Here is a 26,111-nt window from a genome sequence, read left to right on the forward strand (position 1 = left end):
CTGCACTTGGGTCACAGCCACACCCTGCAACACTCCAGGCTGGGGGAAGAGGCTGGAAATTGTCTGCCAGAAAAGGACCTGGGGGAGTTGGTGGATAGCCAGCTGGAGATGAGATAGGGTGTGGTCAGGTGGCCAAGAAGGTCACCAGCATCCTGGCTTGGATCAGTGCTGGTGTGGCCAGCAGGACTGGGGCAGGGATCATCCCCTGGCGTGGGCAGTGAGGAGGCCACCTCTCAGACCTTGAAGGATCATGAAAGAAGGACCTTGAGGGGCTGGAGCATGGCCAGAGAAGGACAACAAAGCTGGGGAAGGGTCTAGAGCCCAAGTGTGGTGAGGAGCGGCTGATTTAGTTTCTGGAACAAATTTGGGAGGACTATAATTGAAGCATTAGAAGAATCCAGGTCATATGCCCTGATTCTCTCTCATCATTATTGTCTTGACACTTTAAATTATGGAAGGTTCATCCGTGTGCCTTTGGACAGCTGCTGGTGGGTCCATGTGGTCTGGTGATACCTTGACCATGGTGTTATCTTGGACTTCTCAGTGTTTAGAGGAGAACACAGATTGTGCCTATGAAAGACCTGTTGGACCAGAGGAGGCCACAAGAGTGATCTGAGGGGGGAACCCCTCTGCTGGGAGCCCAGCAGGAGAGAGTTGGGCTGGGGCAGCCTGAGAGGAGAAGGCTCCAGGGAGACCTTCTGAATGCTCATGAGAACTTGATCACATCATAATGCACCTGAAAATTCCTGTTGATAAAATCTTGGGCACATTGTCCTGCTGAGTAGAGAAAAATGTGTTTCAGTTAAGGGAGATGTTCCCTTGCCTGCAGTCAGTGATATTTATAGTTTGAAGTAACATTTGGGGTTGGACTAGATGACCTTTAAAGGTCCCTTCCAGCCCAAACTATTCTAGGAGGTTTTTTTACATAATTTTTTTTTCAGAAATGGCATTTAGTTCTTAACTCTGAATTCTAGCATGGTTAAAATAACACATTTGTGGATTATCAGACCACTGGCTGGCAGACCATTAGTAACCCTGTAATTTTGCTCCCTCCTGTGAAATTCTCTGTAAATTATCCCCCTAACAGCCAGTCTGTCCCATTTTCAGAGATTCATTAGGAAAAGGAGAATTCTTGAAGTTTTTACTCTATTAGCTTGTAGATTTTCCCCAAGTATTTTTTGGTGTTGTTTGGTTTTGTGTTTTTTGCTTTTTTCTTTTTTTAATATCTGGTTTTATGCTTTCATGTGTATTGTGAACAATTTCTGTGTCATGGCTTTGGGTTTTTTTGTCAAGGGAATCACTGCTTCTGGGGCTTTTTTGGCATACAGCCATATCATAGAACCACAGAATCCTTTAGGCTGGAAAAGACCTTTTAAGATCATGGAGTCCAAGTGTTCCCCCAGCCCTGCCAGGTCCCCGCTGCCCCGTGTCCCTCACCCCACATCTCCACAGCTTGGAAACCCCTCCAGGGGTGGGGACTCCACCACTGCCCTGGGCAGCCTGGCACAGCCCTGGGCAACCCTCAAGGGGAAGAAATTTTCCTCATGTCCAACCTAAACCTTCTCTGGTGCAACTTGAGGGCATCTCCTCTTTTCCTATCACTTGTTCCTTGAGGGAAGAGACTGATGCCCACCTCTCTACAACCTCCTCTCAGGGAGCTGCTGAGAGTGAGGTGGTCTCCCTTGAGCCTTCTTTTCTCAATACTAAACAACCCCTGTTAAATATCTATTAATGAGAAAACATCTGCTGTCATCTGTCACCTCAAGTTCATTTTGAAGGGCTCATACATTAAAGAATGATGGCTGAAGTGCAGCTGCTTCCATGCAGGCCTCCTATCTAGTGGTCCTTGAGTGGTCACCTTGCTGCTGGGGATTGTCTGCCTACAAATTTAGCTTCAGTAAAAAGTGAAGGCAATTATCATTGCTACTAGAAGGTGTAGTAACCATCAACCAGCTTCATAGCTGGCTGCTCACACGGGTGGACCCATCTATTCCCTGCCAGGAGGTTTTTGAAGATGGGATTTAGTGGCTGGAGATAAGTCTTTAGGCCTGTCAGTCCATTGCCTCTATCAACGTGTGCTCTCAGCTGCCTCTGCCCAGGCAAAGACCCTGGGGAGCCTTTGGAGCTTAAAGGTATCTGTTCATTTTCTGCCCATTTCCAGCTTTTCATCTCCATCACTGGAATTGGTCTCAGGGGGACCAAACATTAGCTTGTGGATTTGACTTTCTGCGCCAGAAGAAGGTTTTAGGAGTGATTTGTTCTTTGTTTAAGCAGCTTGCTTTTCTAGAAAGGGATAAACGACCCGTAGATTTACAAGTCCCACCTGAGTAAGTGCTGGGGACTTTCAGGATTAAGGTTTTACTTGGGGTTTTTTTGTTTGGTTGCTTTCCTTCCTGCATCTGAACACTTTCTCCTATATCCTGGGCTAGTTTATCACGTTCCAATGGATCAGGTATCTCAGTAGCAATATCAGTTTTTAGAGCTGTAACAAGCAGAACTAGAGGCTTCAGGAAGTTCTGAGTACAGAAGCAGCTTCTAAAGAGTTTCAGCCATCCTTAAAAATTGTCCTTTTCCATTTCCTAACGTTTGCATTCCCCGAGCACCAACTAACAATGGTAACCCAACTAATGGTTGGGATCTAGACAACCAATCCTTTCTGTTGAGTTTTTCCAATAATGCATTTAATTAGCTGGGGGTTTGGAGGGTTGATTGCTTTGCCTTCTCCTCCTTTGCTTTTCATCCAGCTGGTTCCAGTGTGGGGTTGGTTTCTTTTTGTTTCCCACAGCAGAAGTCTTTGATCCCCACCACTAGGTTGTGTAGCTAATGGGGCGCGCCACAGGGTTACTCTTAGGCTGCACAGCACCTTCTCTTCAGACCTTCTCCTCCCTCAATGGGGCAGCTGCTGAGAGTAACTTCCCTGCCTGTTGTGCACACATCTGTTAACTTCAGGCTTAGAACAATTACAGGCTCTTTCTCTCCCTGCCACGAGTCACTGGAATCAAATCCTTCAGTTCTTCATGACAATAAATCCTCCAAGCCCTACCTAGCCCCTGATGCTTTTCAAGTGTGGCTGGAGACAAGTAATAATTTATTCAGATGTCAGAAAATAATTTGAAAAATGTCAAGAAGGAAAGAAAAATGAGGTAGGAAAGAATTACTTTCTGAGTCTTTAAGGTAGGGCTTTGGGTGGGTTTTTTATTTTTTTTCCTTTTAGTGTCCTGAATGTGAAAAATTTGGAGCCTACCTGTAAGAACTGGAGAGGGGGAGGATGGTTGGAGAGCAGGACACCTTGTCAGGCACTGGTACTTGTGTTTGTCTTATTATTTGGATAGTAAGATTGAGAAAAGCATCCTCAGTGCTGCAGAGTAGGACATTTCTTCTGGAAGAACACTTGAAATCAAGCTTGAAGCCTCATCAGAGCTCAAGTCTTTCTCTGGCCTGCAAAATGCTGTTGCTTTTTCTAAGGACCTATTTTTTCTCATCATTTATTGTCCTTTTTTTAATGAAGAATGACAAAATCAAGATCTTCATGAAGAAGTCAGTGTTTAGGATCTCTCCCCAGCTGTAATTTGTGATTTCAGGATCTGAAATGTAGGAATCTTTAATTCATAAGACAATTAGACTGTCTGTAGAGAGAAAAAAAAGAAAAAAACAGGAACAAATTGTTGCAGGTTATCTCAGTTCTGCCAAAAAGAAGTGGGTGTTGCAAAGTAGAGCCAAACCATCTCCTATCTGGAGTGAATCTGCAGGAAAGAAAACTGAAATCATGCAGAAAGGCACTTGCTGCATTGCTCCTCAGTTTCCCAGAGATTCTTGCAAGGGGAACAGAAGAGGGCTGGGTTAGACAGGTTCTTTTCTCACCTTTCCTGCAGCTTTCTCCAAAACATATTCAGATGAACAAGCTTGAAACACCCCATAATCCTCTGCTGACAGAATGCAGTTGAGCCACTTGGATTTTTCTCCATTAAACCAGGGTTCTTGAAGCAAAAGGGTTATTATTTATTTTGTCCTTGCTTAAATAATCTTAATAATATGTCATGAATTTGCAGGCTCTTCCCAGGACACTGCTCGGTGGAAAACTGCCTTTCCCTAAACCTATTTTTAGCTACAGTCCTTCAGAGATGATAGCAAGAATAATTTTGCTGAATATTTGAGATTTGAGAGGAAGGAAGGAGCTAGGCAGAGATAGTATTTTCCTACAATGAGTAGAACAGTCTCCTTCCTTTTCCTAGTAGAAGAGGATGGCCCAAAACCTTTCTAATGCTCTCATGACTTGAATCTCCAAAAAAACCTGTCTTAAAACCTACATTATTGTGTATTATATGTATATTAATTATCTTACAGTCTCTATTGCACATTCAGGACACTTAAGTAGAAGTAAAATACTGGAAACTTCCATATGGTGGAGGGCAATTGAATTCTTGTCATGCTTCAGAATGAAACCTCATGAAGGTATCAACTGTTCTAGGGTGTGAATTAAAAGGAAGGAAAAAAAAGTGTCCAGTTTTGCAGCCCCATCAGCCTGAATTTGGTAATTTCAGAAAGTGCTGGGTTTAGATTCTATTATTTCTACTCTTAGACCCTCTGACATTTTTCATGTTCTAACAGTCAGAGCTTCCTGTTGTTTTAAATGGATTTTTTTTCTCCTGTTGTATGGAGTGCAGAAGCAAAGGAAAAGACAAGTTGAGTGACTGTAGGGAATGCTGCCAAACTAACTATATATAGTGTTTTTAAAAGCAGAGAAAGTAAGAGAGAGAACTCACAACTTCTTGAAATGGTCTGTGCAAACGATGGATGATAAAATTATCCATTGAAATTGCTGGAAATAAACTCTAAAAATTCAAAAGTTTGAGACTTGCCATCCTTTTAGCTCAAACTGGAGCTTTAAGTTCTGTCATAACTGTGATGTTATTTATCTGATGAGTTGGTTTGGGCTTGCCTGTAATGTCATAGCATCACAGAAGAGTTTGGGTGGGAAGGGATGCTCAAGGATCATCCAGGCCAACCTCTTGGCCATGATGATGTAGTGATAATATATTACTACATTTTCCACTAAGTACTTGACTCTCAGAATGGAAGTTTTCTTTTCAGAAGGAGCCCAAAGTACCAAAACATGGGTGCCAGACTACCCAAATCTATCAGTAGATGGGTTTGTAGTGCTTTGAGTGTTGGTTTTTTCACTAGAGGAACATTTAGTTGAAAACATTTTCCATTTGTCCTCCAGTCAGCTGATTGAAGTCATCCCTCTAAACCAACCACTGATTTTTCTTAACATTTTATTTCTGGTGCCCAAATTTCTGGGCTGGTACCCAAGTTTAGCACGGTGGTAGAAGAAGCCCTGTGTGTTCAGAAAGCTGTTGGGGCAAGGGCTACAGAGGGCGTGGCTGCCATGGCACACCAGGGTTCTCCATCACTTTCCCCCTCTGTTCTGCAGAGTGATGTCCTGCAGCACAGATCTATAAGTCCTGTCTCACTTCAGGAGGTACAGTTGAGGAGCTGGGGTAATTTGATGAATAGTGTATGCTAAGAAAAATCTTAGAAACCAGGAAAGGCCACGTTGTCCATGGAGGCTCATTTCATTCCAAATGCACCTTCCCTAGGTGATCATCCAATTGCTGAGAGAAAGACTGATGTTATCTATTTTTATATACATAATTCCACTTCTGGTTATTACAGAGATAAATACCCAAATGCTGGAAAACTAACTTTCTTTCAGAGCACTATTTCAGGGAAAAAATATTTAAATGCCAAGAGGTGGCACGACAGGAAAGAAATAGACCCTAAATGAAAAATATGATGATAGTGATATGAATATATGTGCAGAGTCACAGCTTCTCAGAAGTCCCCCAGGGACAAGCTTCCAGTTGATGAGACTTTCAGGTAGTAACCTTTCATTTGATTTATTGTTTCAGGACCAATGCAGGAGACAATATATGACTTTTGGAGAATGGTGTGGCACGAAAACACAGCCAGCATAATCATGGTGACTAATCTCGTAGAAGTGGGAAGGGTAAGTGACTTTTTTGTCCTTAAAAAGATGAAAGACTTCCAAGGTGTTTTGCTTTTGGAAATGAAAGAGCAGACCCACAAGGTGCTTGTCTACTGAGTAGAGCACATCAAATATTTATGACTGCCTCTGCTTAAGAGGGTCATTATCAATTGTTTTTAAAGGTGCCTTGGATGCTTGGCTCTGATAACTGAACTGATAAAAGCTGCATTTTGTACAGCACGCCCTGCAAAGACTGCCCAAAAGATCTAAAAGTGTCTTTGTGGGTATCTCATACTGCTTCTCTTAAGGGAATCCAGGGAATTGGTTGCAGAGCAAGGTCTGGAGTCATCTGGGTTTTTTTTTAATGGGGGCCAAGGGGGAGTAATTCTGAAAGTGATTTCTGAGAAAAGCAGTGAAACTGTGAAATTGCACCTTTTTCATGGTGTGTGAGCCTGAATCAACCTGTTTTTTGGGGGGGGTTCCTTCCTTAAGTCTTCTGGACTAAGAAAAGAGAAGCTTGGCTCATTTGCATCCTGAATTTGTTGACCAGGAGGATGTCTTCAGGAGCTGAGTAGTGAGGGAAAGCTGGGGTGACCTGGCTGATACCATGCACTTGTCTCTTCACTTGCTATCTTCTCAAGCAGGCCTCCTACTCAAGTCATTATGGCCAATTTTGCTTTCAACCAGCTTTGAGTGGAACTTTTTTGTTTCTTGCCACCCTCAATAACTGAGTCTTCTAATTTACTGCTTTCCCTGCGTGCTGATGTCTTAGTTCTTGGAAAAAATAACACCCCAAATAAGAAAAAGTGCTTGGGAACTGGGCATGTAGCTTTCATTTGGAATGAGGAATAAATACCCAACCCCAAAACCCCACTGCTTTTATTACAACTACTGCAATCAGTGTAAATCAGAGTGCTGAAATAAGTCAAGTGCACATATCTAGGGGTGAGCCACATGGTTTTAAGAGGTGTTTTCATTTTCACCCTGGTGGAGTGGCTGGTCCCCCTCTGCCCTGTGGCTTTTGCCTGAGGAGAGAGACCTCTAAACTCCTAAACCACTGATGTGGTGGGATTCAAAGTATGGGACCCTGTCCTCCTTTTCAGCAAGTCTGCTTTTAAAATCTGAATTTCTTCTTCCTGATGTCCTTTGTCAACTGTTCATAGACATCCTAACATTTAGATGTCTGTGTGCAGGCCAGCAGATCGGGTGCCAGTATTAGATCTATTATTTTAGATCAAAATATCAAAAAATCTATTTTTGGGGGGGATTTGTGACTGCAGTGAACACCTGCTGCAGGAATACATCTACCACTAATTGCAGAGACAAAAAGGGATCGTGGAGGCAGCTTTAGAAATCCAGTCCCTGGAGTGAGGAGGAAGGTGCAAATAGTTGGAAGGTCACATATCAATTCCAAACAGATGGAATTTTAAGGCTAGGAAGCTCTCCAGCAAAGCTCTCTTGGTTAAAGCTTTCCATGCATTAAGTATCCAAGCAAACAACTTAAAAAGATGTTTTCAGGGTATGGCTAAACAAGCAGAACAAAAATAGCCTTCTGCAGGAAGCCACACACTGGTTTTTTTCCCTCAAAGTCAGTATTTGGAAGCATCATTTGGAGTGAACAGTCAGGCACGAGGCAGGGAGGTGCCACGGAGGTCTCTTCAGGGTGCAGAAGTCCCAGCAGGACTCAGAGCCACAGCTTTGCTCTGTCTGGCAGGGGTGGAAATGGTTTTGTTCTCAGTTTCTCTGGGGGCCAGCATAGGTGAGATCAGAGAGCAGAAACTGAGATGAGCTTGTGAGGGAAATGGGATCGTGTGAGCCACGGACCAACTCTGCCACTGCTCCACGGGTGCTTCTGCCCTGCTCCCAGATTTTGATGGACTTTTTGGTGGCTTTCCTGCAGGGCAAACCTTGTAACCCTCTCAGCCTTGAGGCTTTCAGTTGCTGTTGCTGGTGTAAGATTTAGAAGGGTTTATTGTGGTTTTATTTCTAACCCTCTTGACCCGTTGTAAGCCGAGGAGGAAAAATCCTTCCTGTTTTCAGGACAGAGGAATATCCATTTAACAGGTTTGCCACACAGTGTACATCCTTCATGAATTAACCATCGAGGGGGCGTCGGGGTGGTTGTTTACCAGGCTGGTCATTAAATCAGTGCTAGGAACTCACTCCTTGCCCTGGAGCCTTCTGCATGGGGGCTGTTTTAATTGCGGATGGAGGAGTCACCAGGAGGCCATCCCTCATGCAAGCACCTGCTGCAGACACCTCGGTCCCCACATTGCCCTCCAGCAGGGTCTGGGTCCATCTGCCAATAGCTGTCATTATCTGAGGCACACTTGTCAAAACCACACATCCCTTCAAGCTCTTGCCTGTTCCGGCGAGGGACCCTTGTCAGCGTTTCTGGCACCTGCAGCCCGCCGTGCACCTGGTATTTAAATGGCATGGAAATGTGTTTTGATTGTTTTTCACTCTTTAATGAACCCACCTGAGGGACGTGGAGCTCTTCATCTCGTAGCCTGTTACCCAGTGGCTCACATCTATGTGCTGGGGGGTGGAAATTCGGAGCTCGCTCGCGCCGTTAAACCCTCATCCATCTGCCAGGAGCCTTCTCGCAAAATCCGCAGGGCTCCCCGAGGAGGCTTTTGTACTGGTAATTTAAGCTAATGATTTCTAAACATATTTAGGCAGTTTTATGAAGACCTCATTAGAATGTGACTGTTTATTAAAAATCTAAATGAGGTCTCGCAGCCGTTTAGAGAACTCGTTGCTGAGTTGCATGAACGGTTCTTGGGTAACGGGTGATGGAGTGGGGTTTTAGTTAAGATTAGCAAGTTTTCAGTTGAAAAGCAAAACCCAGACTCAAAAAATACACCTGTGTGACCACAAGCTATTTCAAAATGCCTTTTTAAAATAATATTAATGCAGGAGGCTGCCTTGCTCGTGGTAGAGCAACTGGAGGCAGTAGTAGAATTTCAGACAATATCTTTTCCTGGTCTAATCTGGCAGATTGTTCTAGAAGAAACAAAACTTTATCCCACCAACATAGGGGTGATGAGAAAATGGACACAAGAGAACATCTTGCTTCCTCCAAGAGATGTGCAGACTCAAAGTCAGAGCTGGATCATTGTGTGGAAAAGGATGGGAAGTGGATCAAGGTCTTTATGGACGGGCCAAAGTCTCAGGTTGCTTCCCGAAGTGTTTCCATCTTTGCACACATAGAAACACTTTTTTTTTCCTCCTTCAAGAGTTGTGTTGGGAAAATTTAGAATATGTCCAACTGTGCCATCTAGCTGTCACCTCCATCTTTGCTCTTGTTGGGCTGCTGCTGATGGTTGGCAGAATCAAACTTGGCATGTCACATCGTTTGTCATTTGTCAGTCGTCGCGTTCTCTCCCACTCCTTGGTTTTGCTTCAGGCAGGAGAAATTTAGTAATATCTGATTAATAAGTGGTGAAATGCACTTGATGGGATTCAGTGGAGGTGGTTGATACATAAATGTGCTGTAGAGTTGGGGTTGTCTATCGTGCTTTTACTATAACAACGTATTTACCAAAAAATAAAAACCATTAGGAATAAATATAAAAAATAAAACCTCACCCCAGGAGCATGGTAATTACAGTAATTAGAGTTTCTCAATTATTATCCAGAATTAGAAAACAGCCAGTGCTAATAGTGTTAATAAGTACACAAAAGACCCTTTATTTTTTTTGCAAGGAGGCAGTGTTGGCTCCAGCAGAATGGATGACAGAAGCAGGGGAATGAAGGTCAGCCAGGGACTGGTGAATAGCCCTGGCACCTCCACACACCCCTTGGGGCTACCAAAACAACCTCCTGGTAGCCATCTCCCTCTCCTCCTTGGGTGGCTTTCTGTGCTGTATCTGCACAGGGGACAAGAAGGGGCACAGTGGTGGCTTAGTGTTGGATTTGTCTGGCTGGACCTGTTGTAGACAGGGGATGTACATGACACTCATCTGCCTTGCTGCAAAAATTTGGGTGGCTCCAACTGTTAATGCTTAAAAGAGTGTTGAGGTCCACGTGAGAGTGAGGAGAGCCACACAACAGTGCTCTGACAGAGAGGGGATGTCTCCTAGAGGCCAGCCAGCTGAAAAAGCATTCCCTATTGCAAGGTCAAATCCATCAGGAAGGAGTCTGGCTTCTCAGGAAAGCCCAAAGCAGTCATGGGCTTGGGCCTTGGGTGCTCAGGGTGTCCACCATGGCCAGCACTCAGGAGACCTTTCTAAAGCAGACACAGTTCTGTTTCCTTAACAAACCAACCCCAGACATCTTTATGTTGAACCAGATCTTCTTCAGATCCCCTTGATGTTCCATTTCTGTTACAGACACTTGACATCCAAGAAAAATGGCCAAATAAAGCCCTGCCCAAAGACTTCTTGCTGAACACTTACTGCAGGAACCAAACAAAAACCTGATAGGAGATTCCAGCAGTGTAAAAACTGTGCAATTTCCAATGGACTTGCCAGCTATGCTTAGAATAAAAAAGGAGTTTATTGACACAGAGCTGTGATGAAGCTTGCACTTGTGCATCTTACAGATTTTGAGACTCTTCCATGCAGAACCCTCAAATAAACAAAGGTAAATTCAAAGAGTGTTTAAGATGCAGCTCAGCCACTCCAGAGAGATTGCAGAGGTGGAACACCGTAGCCCTAACACCTCTCACAACCAGCACATTTGTGTTTAGGAGAAATGGAAGAACACTTTCTCTAATTGAAACTGCTTCTCAATGCAATAAGGCAAATTACCTGCGTTGGAATTAGTTCAGGATAGTGGCATTAGTGCTCTTTAGGAGGAGTGCCAAAGAGTTTGTGAGCCTACGGGTGACTGAGGCTTCATTTTAACTTTTCTCCTCCAAGAAACTACACTTTCTAAATGAGAGGGAGAAAGATTCCTGTATGAAAACCTCCCTTACCTCTAGGTCCTTCTAGTCTCAGCTTCTAAAACCTATAAATAGTGTCCTTCTCCATGCAGAGAAAATTTATTAATCGTGTTAAGATTAAACATGATTTTTATGTTAAATAAAACCTTAAACCTGGGACCTGTGCTTGGGATGTACATGTTATTCTATATTCTGTTGTGATGCTCTTGGTTTCACTGTAATTCCAGTATCTCTTGCTGGGTAGATAGAGTTTATCCTTCCACAGAGTGAAAAAAGGTATTTTAAAACTATTATTAAGCTTTCCAGTCAGTGAACCCTTCCAGTTGTTGAAACAGATTTCAGCTTTCTAGACTTGTAAGCAGAAAGAACAAGTTGGCATTACTCCATTATGCAGAAGAGGAGCCCTTAGGGGGGGAAAAAAAACCAATATTTGGCTGTTGTTCTTCAGGAAAGAGCAGGAAGGACTCTTTGTAATCCTTTGATAAAGATGTCCCCAGATGAGCAGTGTTACCATCATCAAGCAGGACATCAGCCTACAAGGGCTCAGCACTTTCCCATGTCACTCAGGGCAGACGTGGTTCCAGCTCTCAGTGTTTTGATGCATTCTTGGGTTTAGCAAAAGCCATTTCAAAGGGTGTTAATCAACAGAGATTAATATCTTAATGCTCACTGATCCAGCTGAGGTCATTCACTTTGAGAAATAAGAGGTTTAAGGATACACAAATGCATTGACCCCCTTGTTGGGCTTGCTGCTGAAGTGTTGCCAAGGTTTAGGATGCAAGCACAGTTGGCAAGGAGGGCTTCAAGTTCTTTGAAATGTTTGGGCTGGTGAAATGGCTTCACCACTGCAGGTCTCATGAAACTAATCTCTTAGTCTCTCTGAGAAGGAAGAAGTCTCCTGGAGGCCCTGACAGAGTAGCATGTAGACCTTTCTAACTTCATATCAGATGATGAAGTTTTGGAGGCAATCATCTGCTAACTCGTGCTCTGTAGCTCAACCTGCTCAATGACTTTGCTCTTGGAGCAGTGTGATGGAGAGCACGGGCTGTTCTGCTCATTGCAGGCACATCAGGTCCTCAGAGCACAGGATCTGAGCAACACGCCCATGATTTCACAGTGCTGGAAGAGATTAAGACAGGCTTTGAGGAGCTCCAGCTCATCCTATATCCATCCTTCATCTGGGCATGGGACCACCCTTCTCCTGTGTTCTGCTCTCAGCCTTTTTCCCCCCTTCAGGGCTGTGCTGGCATGCACTAATTTGTAGCCTTTTTTAATGACCAGTGGGAGACAAAATTGCCTAAACACAAGGGAGACAATCCCTGTTCTTCTTGGTGTTAGCAGTGGAGGCAGGAACACTGGACCCACCAGGGTTGAGGTGCTGAGGCCACACAGGGCAGCAGGAGGTGGAAATTAGATCAGCTCCGAGGCCTCACTGCAAGAAAGACTGAGCTAGTAAAATTCCTGGAGACATCTTCCCCCCTCTGGGAGCTGTGAAGAACATCAAGGCTTCTGGCTGCCTTTTCTGCAGCCCCATTTATCTGATGGTGCCAAACAGTACCTTCCACGTTGTATTTCTCCACGCTCCTCCAAACCCCTTTTAGAAAAATGAGGTATAAATCAATATTTTGCTCAAAAGCAAACAAAGGAAATGGAAAAAAAAGAGACTGGGTTTTATCTTCTGTCAGGGATTGGTTTATAACTTCTCAAACGTTCTTAAATCACAAAACTTTTTTGTTTGAAAAGTATTTCAATTAAAATACTTTCAATTATTAGATGTCCTTTTACTTCAAGTCATCCAACTGGAAGGATATGATGTTATCCTGGCTACATCTGTAAAATCTGTTCAGATTTTTCACCAGAGCCTGGTTGGCTCTTTCCTTTTATACCCTCGAAGTTTCACTTCAGAATTGATGTCTGACTTCTCCTCACGACTTAGTTCAGGATTAATTTGAAATTAGAATGTATAATACTGCTCTTCCCCAACGACACCCCATGTGGTGCCTAAGCCCATGACATCACCTTTTTGCTAAGAATATTTCAGGATCAAAGGAAATGGGAAACTTGGTGTAATCAGTGTTATTAAACCCTTCTGTACCAACTACAAAGCATCTTTCACAGCCAGCTCACGTATTAATTCCGTGATATTCCTCCTCTTCCAAACCTCCCAGTAAATGAATTACTGCCCTGGCATTCAGCCTGCCTCCAGCTCGACGAGTCACGTTGCCAAATGGCTAAATATACAGCTTGGGAAGTCACAATTTGTGTTCATTAGCCATCCACTGCCTACACTGGCAGCTTCAGAACAACTTCCCACCTTCGTTTGGAACCCTTCGTTCCTCCCGTTGGGTTCTTTGGCTGGGGGATGGGGTTGGACAGTCACCTTCTCCAAATTTCTGAGCTCATCAGTAAAACGAGCGTGTTTGGAACGCTGGGACAGTGTACCTTGGGATGAATAGATTAAACCAGAGCATTTTCATTCTGTCTCTGGCAGCCACCCTTTTATCTCATCTTGTGATGAACATCTGTATTTCTTGGCAGGGTGTTGGGCTCTAAATGTGGGGCGTAGCTGAACAAACTCTCAATTAGAGTTCTGCTCAGATGACATTTCAAACTTATGTTTTCTACTTTGTGGATGATATTTACTGTTAGGGTGGCAACTGGGAGAGAAAAGATCTAATTCATTGAATATTCAGTTCTGGATTCATGTATCAATTATTTAGCTGAACCTTCTGTTAGCAATTTTTTCTCTTCTAAAAAAAAAAAAAACCATACCAAATGTTTATAAAAAGGGAAAGATTCATCAAGTTACAGTAGCTAAAGCTGTGCTAAAAAGAGAAAAAATGAACAAACATATGTTACCAGCAGCATTTCTCATATTTGATGAGTAAAAACCATATTCTATTTTGTTGCAATTGTCTTTCCTTGTACAAATAAAGGCCCTGATCCAAAAAAACGTTTATAAATGTGGTTTTGTTTTACACTATTTAATCTCCTTCTGCCTTTGAGCCACCTTGGCATTTATTTGAGAGCTGCTGGAGGAGGTGGGAGACTGGTCTATAAGAGTTTACCTTGGTTTTGGCTCATCAGGAGTGCAGAGTTCTCATGTCTGGAGCTCAGCACGTGCAGCAGCGTTGCAGAACAAGAGCCAGAAGTAGGAAAAAAACTTGAATTTAAGGAAAAAAAAAACTTGTGGAGTGTTTTTTTTTGGTTTCCCCTCCCAGTGAGTGAATCATTTAGTGTTGGTCTGTGGCTCTGACTGCGGCTCTGGCACCATTCCCACGGCTCTTACAGCCCCTGTTCCACTGGGGAGAGTTTTCAGGAAATTGTGTTGTCATGGATCCTTCTGCTCAGCTCCGTGCCCAGAACCCCTGTGCAGCAGGGGGAGAAAATCCCCAGCAGCTCCAAGCTGCAGGAAGGCACAAAAGGCTCCAGCTTCTGTGCGACGTCCCAGCGCTTCCCTCATTATTCTGCTGGATCATCTTAAATAAGGTTTAAAAAAAGAAGGGGAGCAAATCCAGCCATTGAGGCGTAAGAAGGTGGGGACTGTGCTCTTCTAAATTGCTCTTTCTAAATGTTCTTAGTCCTACTCCAGCCTGGTTAGACTTCCTGAGCTAAAACCAGGCGTGTTTTCCTTCAAGGCTGAGCAATTTCATTCAGCCAGGGTTGGGTTTTTTTTTCCCAGATAGTTTATTTTACTAAACTAGAGCTGTTTGGGGGATGGCAGGCACCCCTCAGGAAGAAATGAGGCTGAAGTTAGCAGCAAAGAGAGGTGCTGTGAGCAGGGTCACAGCCTGTCCCTTCCCAGGGAAGATGTGCTGGTCGTCTTCGTGTCCTTCAGGTTCCCCCTATGGCAAGGAGGAGTCAACAGGCAGGAAAAGGGATTTGGCTCCAGAGATGGGGCTGCTCCAGTCTGGAACGATGGGAAATTGCTTTATTCTGCACAGAGAGTTGAAAAATCATCTTAGCCCTAGGTGGGAGAACCCTGTTTTGGAGAATTCCCAGCAGTGACTACAAAAAGGTCTGTTTCCTGGCCGGAGGGATTTGAAGAGTGAATTTTCTGGCTTATTTTATCAACACAGGCAAAACAACAAGCATTCATTGTTTTTCACTTAGCTTCTATCAGAGGGTTTTTGGAACTACATCCCAACGAGATAAGATCTGAATAAATATCAAGTAGATGCAACAGGAGACAGCAGCAGCGACGACTGAAGCTTTTGAAATGGTTTTTTGGTTGCTTCCAGCTGATAGATGTGCTGCAGAGATGAATCCAGAGATCCTGCAGGTTGGGGACAGGATCACTGAGCACTGCAGGGACTGGTCGTGCCCCTGCTCCAAGCTTCTTGCTGTGGAAAGGAACCTTATAACCCACTGATGGCCACTTATCCCAAAACTATTCTTGATCCCAGATGAAACGTGAAGAATACACAGAATTTTTCATGGCCAATACTAATGTGGTTGCTAGATCTGAAGGCAAGCAGAGGGAAATAAAATAACAACCTGCTTGGAGCTACCTGCCCTCCAGCTCTGCTCCCAGAGCTTTCCATCAGCTGTGGAAGCAGGAATAAGCCATTAGGATGCTGGGATAACGGGAGCCAGGGCTGGCAACCAAGTTACTCCCTTTCTCTGAAGGGGATCCTGATGTGGGGCTGTGTTTTTCCAGCCCTTCAGCTCTGTTCTATTCAGATTTAAATGTTATCCTGCTAAAGAGTCAGAAAAAGGGTCAGAACTACTGAGGAAAAGGGTTTTTTTTTTCTGAGGAAAGTATTTTCTGCTGCCTGTCACTACAAGGTTTGACTCCCTGCATAATCCTTTAGATGCTGAACCTGGAGTTTGTATAAATAAATCATGTGAATCACACGTTACAGTTTTCACTGGGTGCTTATACACACGTTCATCACTTTTACCTTTTCCTCAAGACTAGACATGATAGTAGTCCAAATATTTTGGCATGAAAATGGGTTTGGGAAATATTCAACCAGTTGTGAAGTTTAGGCTTTTTTTCTCTCCATTTTCCATTGAATATTTGAAGTGTTTGGGGTTTTTCACTCAGCCCATTTACACATTTATTTAAGTAAATGAGTGGATTTACAGGTATTAATAGATCCATTTTGAATTTTCCCTTTGGTGAGGGGAAGGGAGGAACTGTTCCATGCAGCAGATGTGGAGCAGATGCTGCTCCTAGCACCTCCTGCACTACTGGGTGGTGGCCAGACACTGTGATGAGAGTGTAGCTATTGCCATGATAGAGCAGAATAAAAGAGAGATGGAAGTTGTCTGTGAGCTTCCCTGCCCACTGCTTTGTCCACAAATGGGCAGGAGGAGAAAATCCTTTAGTGTCAGCTATCTACAGCATCATAGACAGTCCCCACAACCACCCACTGTAACAGAAAAAGCAGAAGAAGAGCTTAACAGAATGAAATCTTAATTTGAGCTAAGTGGGATGAATCCCACCCATAGATCTGGGGGCCATCTAAGTGAATTGGTGTTAAAGCTCAGGCCTAAAATTCATCTCTTGGCTTCAAGTGCTGAGTTTGGCCATCTGAACTCTCATTCATTCCTTTGGAAAGTTAAGCTGAGAAAACAGACACTTTTCTAAGAGCAAAGAAGATCCTGCCTGTCTGAAAAAAAGAAAAATAATAATTCATTTTAGAAGGTTGGAAGATATTTTTGAGACAAATCATCAAATAGAGGTTGGGGCAGGGGGGAAAGCACCGAGCTCTTGGTGACAAGTTGAGCCTGCCTTGGACAGTGGAGGAAATGAGTAGTTGCCATGACTGACTTGTTTAGGGTATAAATATCTTTAGTGCTCTGTATAAATTTGCCTTCCCTCCCTCACCACCTCACAAATCTCACCTGCACCTCCGAAAGCTGTCTTAAAACCAGAACAGGCAGCAGCCCCTCAACGTGAAAATGGGACTTTATGCATGGGCTTGCATTGTAAAACAGAAATCATTGCACCAGCTGCAGGATGGATCCAAAGTCAACCCTTTAAAATAAATAACCCTTCATTTGTGTTCTTTTTTTCAAGGTCAAATGCTGCAAATACTGGCCTGATGACACAGAGATCTACAAAGACATTAAAGTTACACTGATAGAAACAGAGCTCCTGGCTGAGTACGTGATCAGAACATTTGCAGTGGAAAAGGTAAATTTCCAAATTCACTTTTCTTTCTTGGGCTGCAACTTAGATTCAACATGGAAAAGTGAAACCTCTTGACTGGCAGCCAGGTTTTGTAGCTGGTTTTTGGGTAAACGCCTGCTGCCCTCTTATGGCAAAGTGGTTTTCTTCACATGCAGCAGCTTTCCTGCACTTCCCAGCCCTGCTGGCCCCTGCTTGAGTTGGCAAAAGTGATGTTCTGAGAGAACATCAGGAGAAAATGGTGAAATCAAAGCCTCCCTCCCAGCAATCAATTGAAAACCACCTTCGTGCTGTTTCCCCACAGTCATTTTCTGTCCCTACCACAGGCTGCCTGCACAGAAGTCCATGGTGGACATCTGATGCTGTTGTCTGTTGGGTTGGTGAGCTCCTGGTCTGCAGGGACACGGTGGAAATAAGCTGAATTTTCTTCTCAAGGCAATTTTTTTTGCTTGTGGAATCCCTCTTTGTACTTTGAGAGCTCCCACCAGCGTGTTGTGTTACGAGTTACTAAAATAATGCCTCAAATTTGTTTGGTGTCTACTGGATCTTGTAGCTTATGCTACATGGACAACATAAATTCCCAAATAAGCTGATGAGTGGAAGTGCTGAAGTGTGTTGTGCTTTTTGTGCCAAGTCAGGGGTTTTATTCAGGGCTGGAGCAGCTCTGCTGTGAGGACAGACTGAGAGAGTTGGGGCTGGTCAGTCTGGAGAAGAGAAGGCTCCCAGGGGACCTTATTGTGGCCTTCCAGTATCTTAGGGGGGCTACAAGAAAGCTGGGGAGGGACTTTTTAGGATATTGAGTAACAACAGGACTAGAGGGAATGGGGCAAAGCTGGAAGTGGGCAGATTCAGGCTGGATGTGAGGAAGAAGTTCTTCCCCAGGAGAGTGGTGAGACCCTGGGATGGGTTGCCCAGGGAGGGGGTTGAGGCCCCATCCCTGGGGGTCTTTAAGGCCAGGCTGGAGGAGGCTCTGGGCAGCCTGATCTAGTGGGAGGTGTCCCTGCTCATGGCAGAGGGGTTGGAACTGGGGGATCCTTGGGGTCCCTTCCAGCCCTGACAGATTCTGATCTGTTTTGGCAGAGGACTTTGGAGCCCTGGTGGCTCGGTGGTTGGACTTGATGATCTTGGAGGTCCCTTCCAACCTAAAGGATTCTATGATTCTATGATTCATTAAAAGACAGAAGTGTTTTAATTGTAGGTATCAAGTTTAGAGTTGCAGAACAAGGAGAGGACCTCTTTGGAAGTCTGATTTTTGGAAGACTTTGACTTTGGAAGTCTTGGTTGAATCAGGAGAAAATGGTGAAATCAAAGCCTCCCTCCCAGCAATCAATTGAAAACCACCTTCGTGCTGTTTTCCCACCTCATATTCCCCACAGTCATTTTCATTACTGAAGTGATGTTCTCTCAGTCTCACCAGGAGTAGATTTTCAACTCCTTAGCCTAGAAAACTCTGTTTGATTTAGTTGCAGTACCCCTGATGCAAAGATTCCCTCTAATGATGAAATAATATTCAATTATGCTTTCAGAAAACAATCTTTAGCTCAGAAGAATCCTGCACCCAGGTCCAGGAAGCTGCCAAAACAATGACCCAACAGGCTCTCTGTACATCCATCCACAATAACAAAGGATTTTGTTTTTATTCCTCTTTTATCCTTCACTCCAGTATTAAAATATGCACCAATACAGCAACCTGAGGGTAATGACAATGGAATTATGCTGCTTGAATGCACTGAAATTTTGTATACATCGAATTCACCCAAGCCTGTTGTTTCGTTGCATTTAGATGTTTTTAATAAACAGAGGAGAAAGGGTGGCTCCACTTTGAAGTAGATGAAGCACTGGTTGATTTTTATTCTGCAAATTTTAAGCCCGTGCTTTGATGTTAGCTTTTCACTTCTTAACTGGGAGGGGGGGGAAAAAAAACCTAGAGGATTTTACAGTTGAACATAACCAAACTGTCTTGAATAAGTGCATTAGAACAGAGAGAGATAAAAGGCACTAAACATTTTATTTCTTTAAAAAAAAAATAAAATCTCCATCTGAAAAGATTTCATTTAGACACTGCTTTTTAATGGTTGGTAGTTTTCAGTAAGCCTCTAAAAGCAGTGGCGTTGTTGTCTGGGGGAAGTGCAGTTGGTTTTTCCCTATTTTCCATGGGTTTTAACTCTTCCAATGGTACTGGAAGATCAAGGAATAGGACTATAGAATCTTTTTGGTTGGAAAAGATCATCCAGTTCAACCATTCCCTCAACACTGCCAGGTCCCCACTGCCCCGTGTCCCTCACCCCACATCTCCACGGCTTGGAAACCCCTCCAGGGGTGGGGACTCCACCACTGCCCTGGGCAGCCTGGCACAGCCCTGGGCAACCCTCAAGGGGAAGAAGTTTTTCCTCATTGCCAACCAAAACCTCCCCCTCCCCTGGTTCAACAAGTCTGAACATCTCTTCCACCATAATTCTCTCTTTATTTCTGGTCTACTTGGACTGATGCTTTGCAGCCTCTGTGAGGAGAAGCTGCATGATGGGACAGAGCACCTGGGCAAACCTGTAGGAGATAGTGAGTGAAGGACAGTGCTGGAGCACTGAGCATTGGAGCCTGAGTCCCAAAGGACTTGAAGCGTTGGCCAACAGGGACTTTAGTAACTCAAGAAGATAAAATGCAGAGTTTTGTGCCTTGGGTGGACTCAGCCCGTGCATCAGTACAGGCTGTGGCATGCTGGGACAACATCTGGCATCCCAAGATGATTGAGGATGTAGGACATGGAGGGCGGGGTCAAGAGAACTGGTTTTATTTGACGTGGTAGTGATGAAGAGGAGGGGTAAGGAAGATCTCATGGCAGCCTGCAGCTGCTTCAAAGATCTTTTAGATGTACTTTAGCACTTTGGGTTTAGTAGTTTGGTTTTAAAACTCTTCAGAAGTTCTAAGTACTTCTAAGAACTATGAAGTTGTTAGGTAGTTTAGTTTTAAAACCCTTCAGAAAATCAGGGGCACCAAATTCTCCTCATTCTTTGCAGTGGCAAAACAAGGGACAATGGCCAAAAAGTTGCAGCATGAGAGGCTTGCACTGGAGAAGCTCCTTCAAGAGGAGGGCAGTGCAGTGCTGGAGCAGCTTACCTGGCAAAATTATGGTGTCACTATTCATGGAGGTCATTAGGGCTCAGCTAGACTGTTGGTGAAAGACCCATTCTTGAGTGGGAGGTTGGAGTGGAGACCTCCAGAGGTCCTTTCTGACCCTCATTCCTCTTTGTGGATGAACATCTCCTACCTGCTCCTAAACACAATTTAGCAGTCGATTTGTTTGGTGAGAAATTCACCACTTTTTACTTTTTTAAAAGGCTCTTTGAGGAGCGGGAAGATCACCTGAAGAAAGCTGAAGCCCAATTTGCATTCTGATCCTGAAGACCACTTCCTAGCTGTGCTTTCCAGGGTGTGAAATGTAGTAAAACGTAGTTCCTCTGGAGCAGCAGCTGCTTTACAGCACAGCAGTTAACTCAGATGAGTTACTCAGACAGTAGCACACAGCAGCACCACGAGGATTTGTTGCATTTTTTAACATCCTGGGGTTTGTTAGCAACCTTCACCATTTTCTGTTTGTTTCAGCTGAAAGAAAAAGGGGAAAAAAAAAAACCCAAAAACCAACAAAACCCACAGTCTTTCCAAGCTGAGCGTTATGCTTTTAGGATTCATGCAGTTGTGTTGCTATTTTGGGTTTAGAAACCAGCAGGGAAGCTACAGACATGAAAATCACTCTTTTGTAGCCATAATAAGCAAACTCATTATAAAAGTTGCCTATATGCAAAACCTTTTCTTCTCACCTGAGTGTTAGTGACAAAAACTCAGTCAGGATGACAGAGGGCATGCCCAAAACTGCTGCCCAGGATTGCCAGGACATCCCCTGACCTGTGTGGACACATTATTTTGGAGGGGTAGTTTATTTGTGTGAATAACTTGAACCTCAAGGCTGCACACAGCATGAAGAATGGGCGTGGGGCACTCGTTTCAGACCTCAGTTGAGTTGGTTGAAACCATGGTGTTGGTGTTTTGGGTGGGGTCTTGGTTTCTTCTTGCAGTTCTGAGCAGTTTAAAGGCTTTTTGGGACATGGATACCCCACTTACACACAGGTCTTTGCAGAGCTGGAGGCCTTGCTTGCCACAGCAAAATGATGTGTTGACTACCACGCTCTGGAGGCTCCAGAGTCCAGGGAATAAAGTGTGATTGGATGTGGTATCTGGGGAGTCTCCTGAGGGGCATTCAGAAGAGTGTGGCCAACAGGTCAAGGGAGGTTCTCCTGCCCCTCTGCTCTGCCCTGGTGAGGCCACCTCTGGAGCACTGGGTCCAGTTCTGGGCTCCCCAGGTCAAGAGGGACAAGGAGCTGCTGGAGAGAGTCCAGTGGAGGCTGTGGAGATGCTGAGGGGCTGGAGCATCTCTGTGCCAGGACAGGCTGAGAGCCCTGGGGCTGCTGAGCTGGAGAAGCCTCAGAGGGGATCTGATCAATGCTGAGCAATATCTAAAGGGCCCCGGGGGGCAAGAGGCTGGGGCCAGACTCTGTCAGTGGTGCCCAGAGACAGGACAAGGGGCAACGGGCACCAACTGGAACCCAGGAGGTGCCACCTGAGCAGGAGGAGAAACTTCTTTGGTGTGAGGGTGCAGAGCCTGGAGCAGCTGCCCAGAGAGGCTGTGGAGTCTCCTGCTCTGGAGAGATCCCAAACCCTCCTGGCTGTGACCCTGGGCACCCTGCTGGGGGTGAGCTGCTGGAGCAGGGGGTGGGATGAGATGATCTCCAGAGGTCCCTTCCCACCCCACCACGCTGGGGTTCTGTGATGCTGTGTTTCCTAGACTGTCTTAAAATGCAAATTACTTTGTCTGTTCCTGGGTTTCAGTATGTTAAAATTATTTTTTAGTATATTAGAGTGTTTTTGTTGCAAGGACATGATCTCAGTCTCACACCAGTGTCACGTTTCTCTCCCTCTTCTCCCTTGCCTGCCTTTTTGTGCCATGGTTCCCGAGGAGGAGGAGGAGTGTGGACATTCCCTGGAGCAGATGCCCAGGCTCCACAGGCCCCCAGCCTCAAGACTCCACAACCACAAAGCCCACTCCAAGTCATGAACACTGGCATGGCCAAAATATCTCAACCACTGAAAACCCCAGACCTTTTAGCTTGCTTATTAGCAATAAATGAGGAATTTTCTGTTACTTCATTGTGCAGAGAGAATTAGACCTTCTATATGCAAACCAGCTCAAGACAGGAAATAATCTTGAAGAAGAAAAACTGTAAACCACCAGTTATTAATATCACTGACATTTAGTCCAGCCTGGACATGATATGTCATAATTTTGCTGTTTGCTTATGAAATATGTATGATGGCCTCTGGTCTGTGGATTTCTAATGAGAATAAAACACTGGCAGCTGCATTTTTAGAGGGGGAAGGGGAGATACAAGCCCTGAGAAAATCAAACTTGGCATCCAAGCCCTCTAACATCCAGAAGCTACTTCCAGGATCAGCATCTCATTCATACCTGCCCCACCACGTCCACGTCCTTGTGGGCTGTGAACCCCTTGAAGGGTGAGCAGCTAGAGGGCTACAAACAGAGCCTCTGTGATTTGAGGTGCAAAAAGGTTTCCTGCCAATCAGCTCTTTCTTTCAGACCAACAAAGGAGACAAGTCCTAAGGAAAATTGTGCTGTAGTGTCCTGAAGTCAGCAGCAAAACAGTTGTGGAGAGCAATGGGGGGAAAAAAACATCATCTGTGCTAGATGTCCATGGCCTTGCTGCTGACCTCTTCTGTGATCATGGCACACATCTCAAGGCCACTGTTGTCAAAGCAACCCAGTGCTCATCAGATGAGCATCTCTCTGGTCACTAGAAGTTTCTAAACAATCTAGTGCTGCATCACTCAGTTTTCTTGTAGGGCTTTGAAGCCACTTGATGTGTAATCTTAGAACTTGGAACCAGGAGAGGTTCCAAGTCCTGCCATGAGGAAGCTCACCACCAGCACCCAGGTTGGCGTTGGCGGGGGACGGATGCTCTTCCCCAGGGCTCTGGTGTTTGAAGTGCCATCCTTATGATGTCCCTCATCCAACTTCTTCCACGTTGCAGCTGGTTTTTCTCTTCCAACAGAGGGGTGCTCATGAGATCCGAGAGATCCGGCAGTTCCACTTCACGGGGTGGCCGGACCACGGCGTGCCCTACCACGCCACCGGCCTGCTGGGCTTCGTCAGGCAGGTCAAGGCCAAGAGCCCACCCAACGCCGGCCCCTTGGTCGTTCACTGCAGGTTGGTAGAACAGAAATCCCTCCCTTGGGTCATCTGGAGTGACTTTTGCTTCTCTGGAGCTCTACCCACAAAAGCTTCATACCTCAAATATCAACAGGAATGGGGAAAACGAGTCTGAAATGGTGCCAAGGCTTGATTTTGAGGGATCATGAACCCTCAGACTTTACTTTTTCCCTGCTGGATGTTAACTGGGCTCTTCTTTTTCTGCAGTGCTGGTGCTGGCAGAACAGGGTGCTTCATTGTCATCGACATCATGCTGGATATGGCAGAAAGAGAAGGTGTTGTAGACATCTACAACTGCGTGAGAGAGCTTCGGTCTCGGAGGGTTAACATGGTGCAGACAGAGGTATTTTTAATCTGCTGGAACACTGCCTTCTGCTTTGCAAGAAAAAAGTCTTCCAGCCCCTAGAGCTAGAGCCCCTTCGTGGTTGGCACCATCCAGAATTCATCCCCATGCAGGAAATAATCCCTGTGCAAACCTGGAGAACTGCTGCCCAGAGAAGTGCGTGGTTATGCTCTACTTAAGGTTCACCATGGGTTTAAGAACAGGAAAATCTTGAGTGTCTCCTCTCCCTGGGAGGATTCATCCTGGAGTACATCTTGTGGAGGCTCAGATCCGTGATAGCACCTACAGAAATGTGCAGAGGAATGAGGAAACCAGAAATTCTGAGGTTTATTATAGAGTGTTCCTGCACTTCTCTTTGTACTTGTGACTAGTTTGAGTCAATCCTTCTAAATTAATTTCTGAATGAGTGGGATTAAGTTTTATGAACTGCTGTTGTTCCTTCTGGTCTTCCTTCAGTGTTGGTAAAGCCAGAAGGAATTAGTGGCCACCATGTCAGTTGTTATTTTTAATTTACCAAAATACTAACAGTCCATGCTCTCCAAGTCAGTAATTATTGTCACTGCTTTCCCAGGAACAGTATGTCTTCATCCATGATGCCATCCTGGAAGCCTGTCTTTGTGGGGACACATCTGTTCCAGCTTCTCAAGTTAGGTCTGTTTACTATGAAATGAATAAACTGGATCCTCAGACTAACTCCAGCCAGATCAAAGAGGAATTTAGGGTAAGTGGTGGCAGGCATTACCTAGAAGCTGTACAGCTCAGCTATCCTGAAGACATTGCCCCCCCAGCAGGGTGGGCACAGGGCAGGGAGGGGATCCTGCCCCTCTGCCAGCTCTGGGAGACCCCCCTGCAGTGCTGGGGCAGCTCTGGAGTCCTCAGCACAGCAGAGCCAGGGACCTGCTGGAGCGGGGCCAGAGGAGCCCCAGCAATGCCCCGAGGGGGGAACCCCTCTGCTGGGAGCCCAGCAGGAGAGAGTTGGGCTGGGGCAGCTGAGAGGAGAAGGCTCCAGCTGGGGAGACCCCCTGGGGGCTGCCAGGGCTTCAAGGGGCCTGTCAGAAAGCTGGGGGGGGGAATTTTTAGCAGGGCCTGCTGGGACAGGACAAGGGGGGATGGTTTGAAACTCAAAGAGGGAGATTTAGACTAGAGAGAAGGAAGAAATGTTTGACACTGAGGGTGCTGAGCCCCTGGCCCAGGCTGCCCAGAGAGGTGGTCGCTGCCCCATCCCTGGAACCATCCCAGGGGAGGTTGGACACAACTCTGAGCACCCTGCTCTAGCTGCAGATGTCCCTGCTCCCTGCAGGGGGGTTGGACTGGGTGACCTTGAAAGGTCCCTTCCCACCCAAACCATTCTGTGACCCTGTGATGAAAGAATGCAGCGGGGTAGCAGTGACATCTCCCTTGACTCAAGTGAGAGATGTGGATCCCTCCTCCAGGAAGCAGGTTGCTCTGCAGCTGCCTCTGAGGTTCTTTTTGAGATCTGCCTGCTTCCAGGAGTTCCCTCTTGCAATCCCTGCTGCCTGTGCTGTGGATTCCCACTGGCGCTGAACCCTGAGCTGCCGTGCTCATTCTCCTGTCGTCTTCTTCTCTTTTTGGAAGACTTTAAACATGGTGACCCCGACGCTGCGTGTGGAAGACTGCAGCATAGCACTCCTCCCACGAAACCACGAGAAGAACCGCTGCATGGATGTCCTGCCTCCAGACAGGTGCCTGCCCTTCCTCATCACCATAGATGGGGAGAGCAGTAACTACATCAACGCCGCGCTGATGGACGTAAGTCCCCACCACACCACCAACGATCCACACCCAATAAGCAGCCTCCAAACTGAGCCACGTCAGGAAGTGTAAGAACACTGAAATCCTTCCAGCCTGTCTTCCAAAAGCATGGCACAAAAAGTCTTTAAACTCCCAAGTACCTTCAGGATCCCACTAATGTTACCATGCAGCCAAGGTTCCAAAGCTCCGAGAGCAAATCAGGGAGTTGTGATGAATTCAATGGCTCTGAATTTCTCCCCAGGGCTTGAATTTTTAACCCTCTGGCCTGGGAGGAAAACAAAAACCAGTTACCTATTAAGACACGAAGGCAGTTAAAGAGGATAATAAAGTTTGCATCAATATTTCAGTTCCCTTTGTTTCTAATTTAAACAGTAATTAACAAAAAAAATAATTGTCTGTCAGCACAAGACAGTGCACAAACCATTAGTTCAATCTTTCCATTTATTTCTGTTGGAATTAATGGTTCCTCTCCACGTGCATGTGGGTTGGGTTTTTTTTTTCCTGATGGATCTAATGCTGCTAATAAAATATCAGTAAAAAGAAACTTAAACCACCCTTCCAGTCTGTAGATATTTATAGGCTCTCTTTGACAATTTTGAGCTACAGTAATTACGGCTGTCAGACAGATAAACAAGAAGAAACCAGAGGTTAGCAAAGAATGAGGAGAACATAAATGGCCTTTCTGAAAAGGGAAGCTGGGGT

The 26,111-nt window shown here is 45.2% G+C and overlaps 1 protein-coding gene across 1 annotated transcript in view; it reads left to right on the forward strand.

Annotated features, from left to right (window-relative positions):
* The window catches only part of LOC103778331 (receptor-type tyrosine-protein phosphatase mu), a gene marked incomplete at its 5' end in the record, with an annotated part of 57,767 nt that overhangs the window by 16,437 nt on the left and 15,219 nt on the right, over positions 1–26,111 (forward strand). Inside the window, 6 exons of the mRNA XM_008945912.1 lie at positions 5,913–6,010; positions 16,906–17,022; positions 23,136–23,290; positions 23,501–23,636; positions 24,208–24,357; positions 25,233–25,406. Of these exons, the coding sequence (XP_008944160.1) occupies positions 5,913–6,010; positions 16,906–17,022; positions 23,136–23,290; positions 23,501–23,636; positions 24,208–24,357; positions 25,233–25,406 (830 nt within the window). The remainder of the gene's footprint in view (positions 1–5,912; positions 6,011–16,905; positions 17,023–23,135; positions 23,291–23,500; positions 23,637–24,207; positions 24,358–25,232; positions 25,407–26,111) is intronic.

Source organism: Merops nubicus, unplaced genomic scaffold (genome assembly GCF_000691845.1).
Source record: "Merops nubicus isolate BGI_N331 unplaced genomic scaffold, ASM69184v1 scaffold3768, whole genome shotgun sequence".
Lineage (NCBI taxonomy): Eukaryota > Metazoa > Chordata > Aves > Coraciiformes > Meropidae > Merops > Merops nubicus.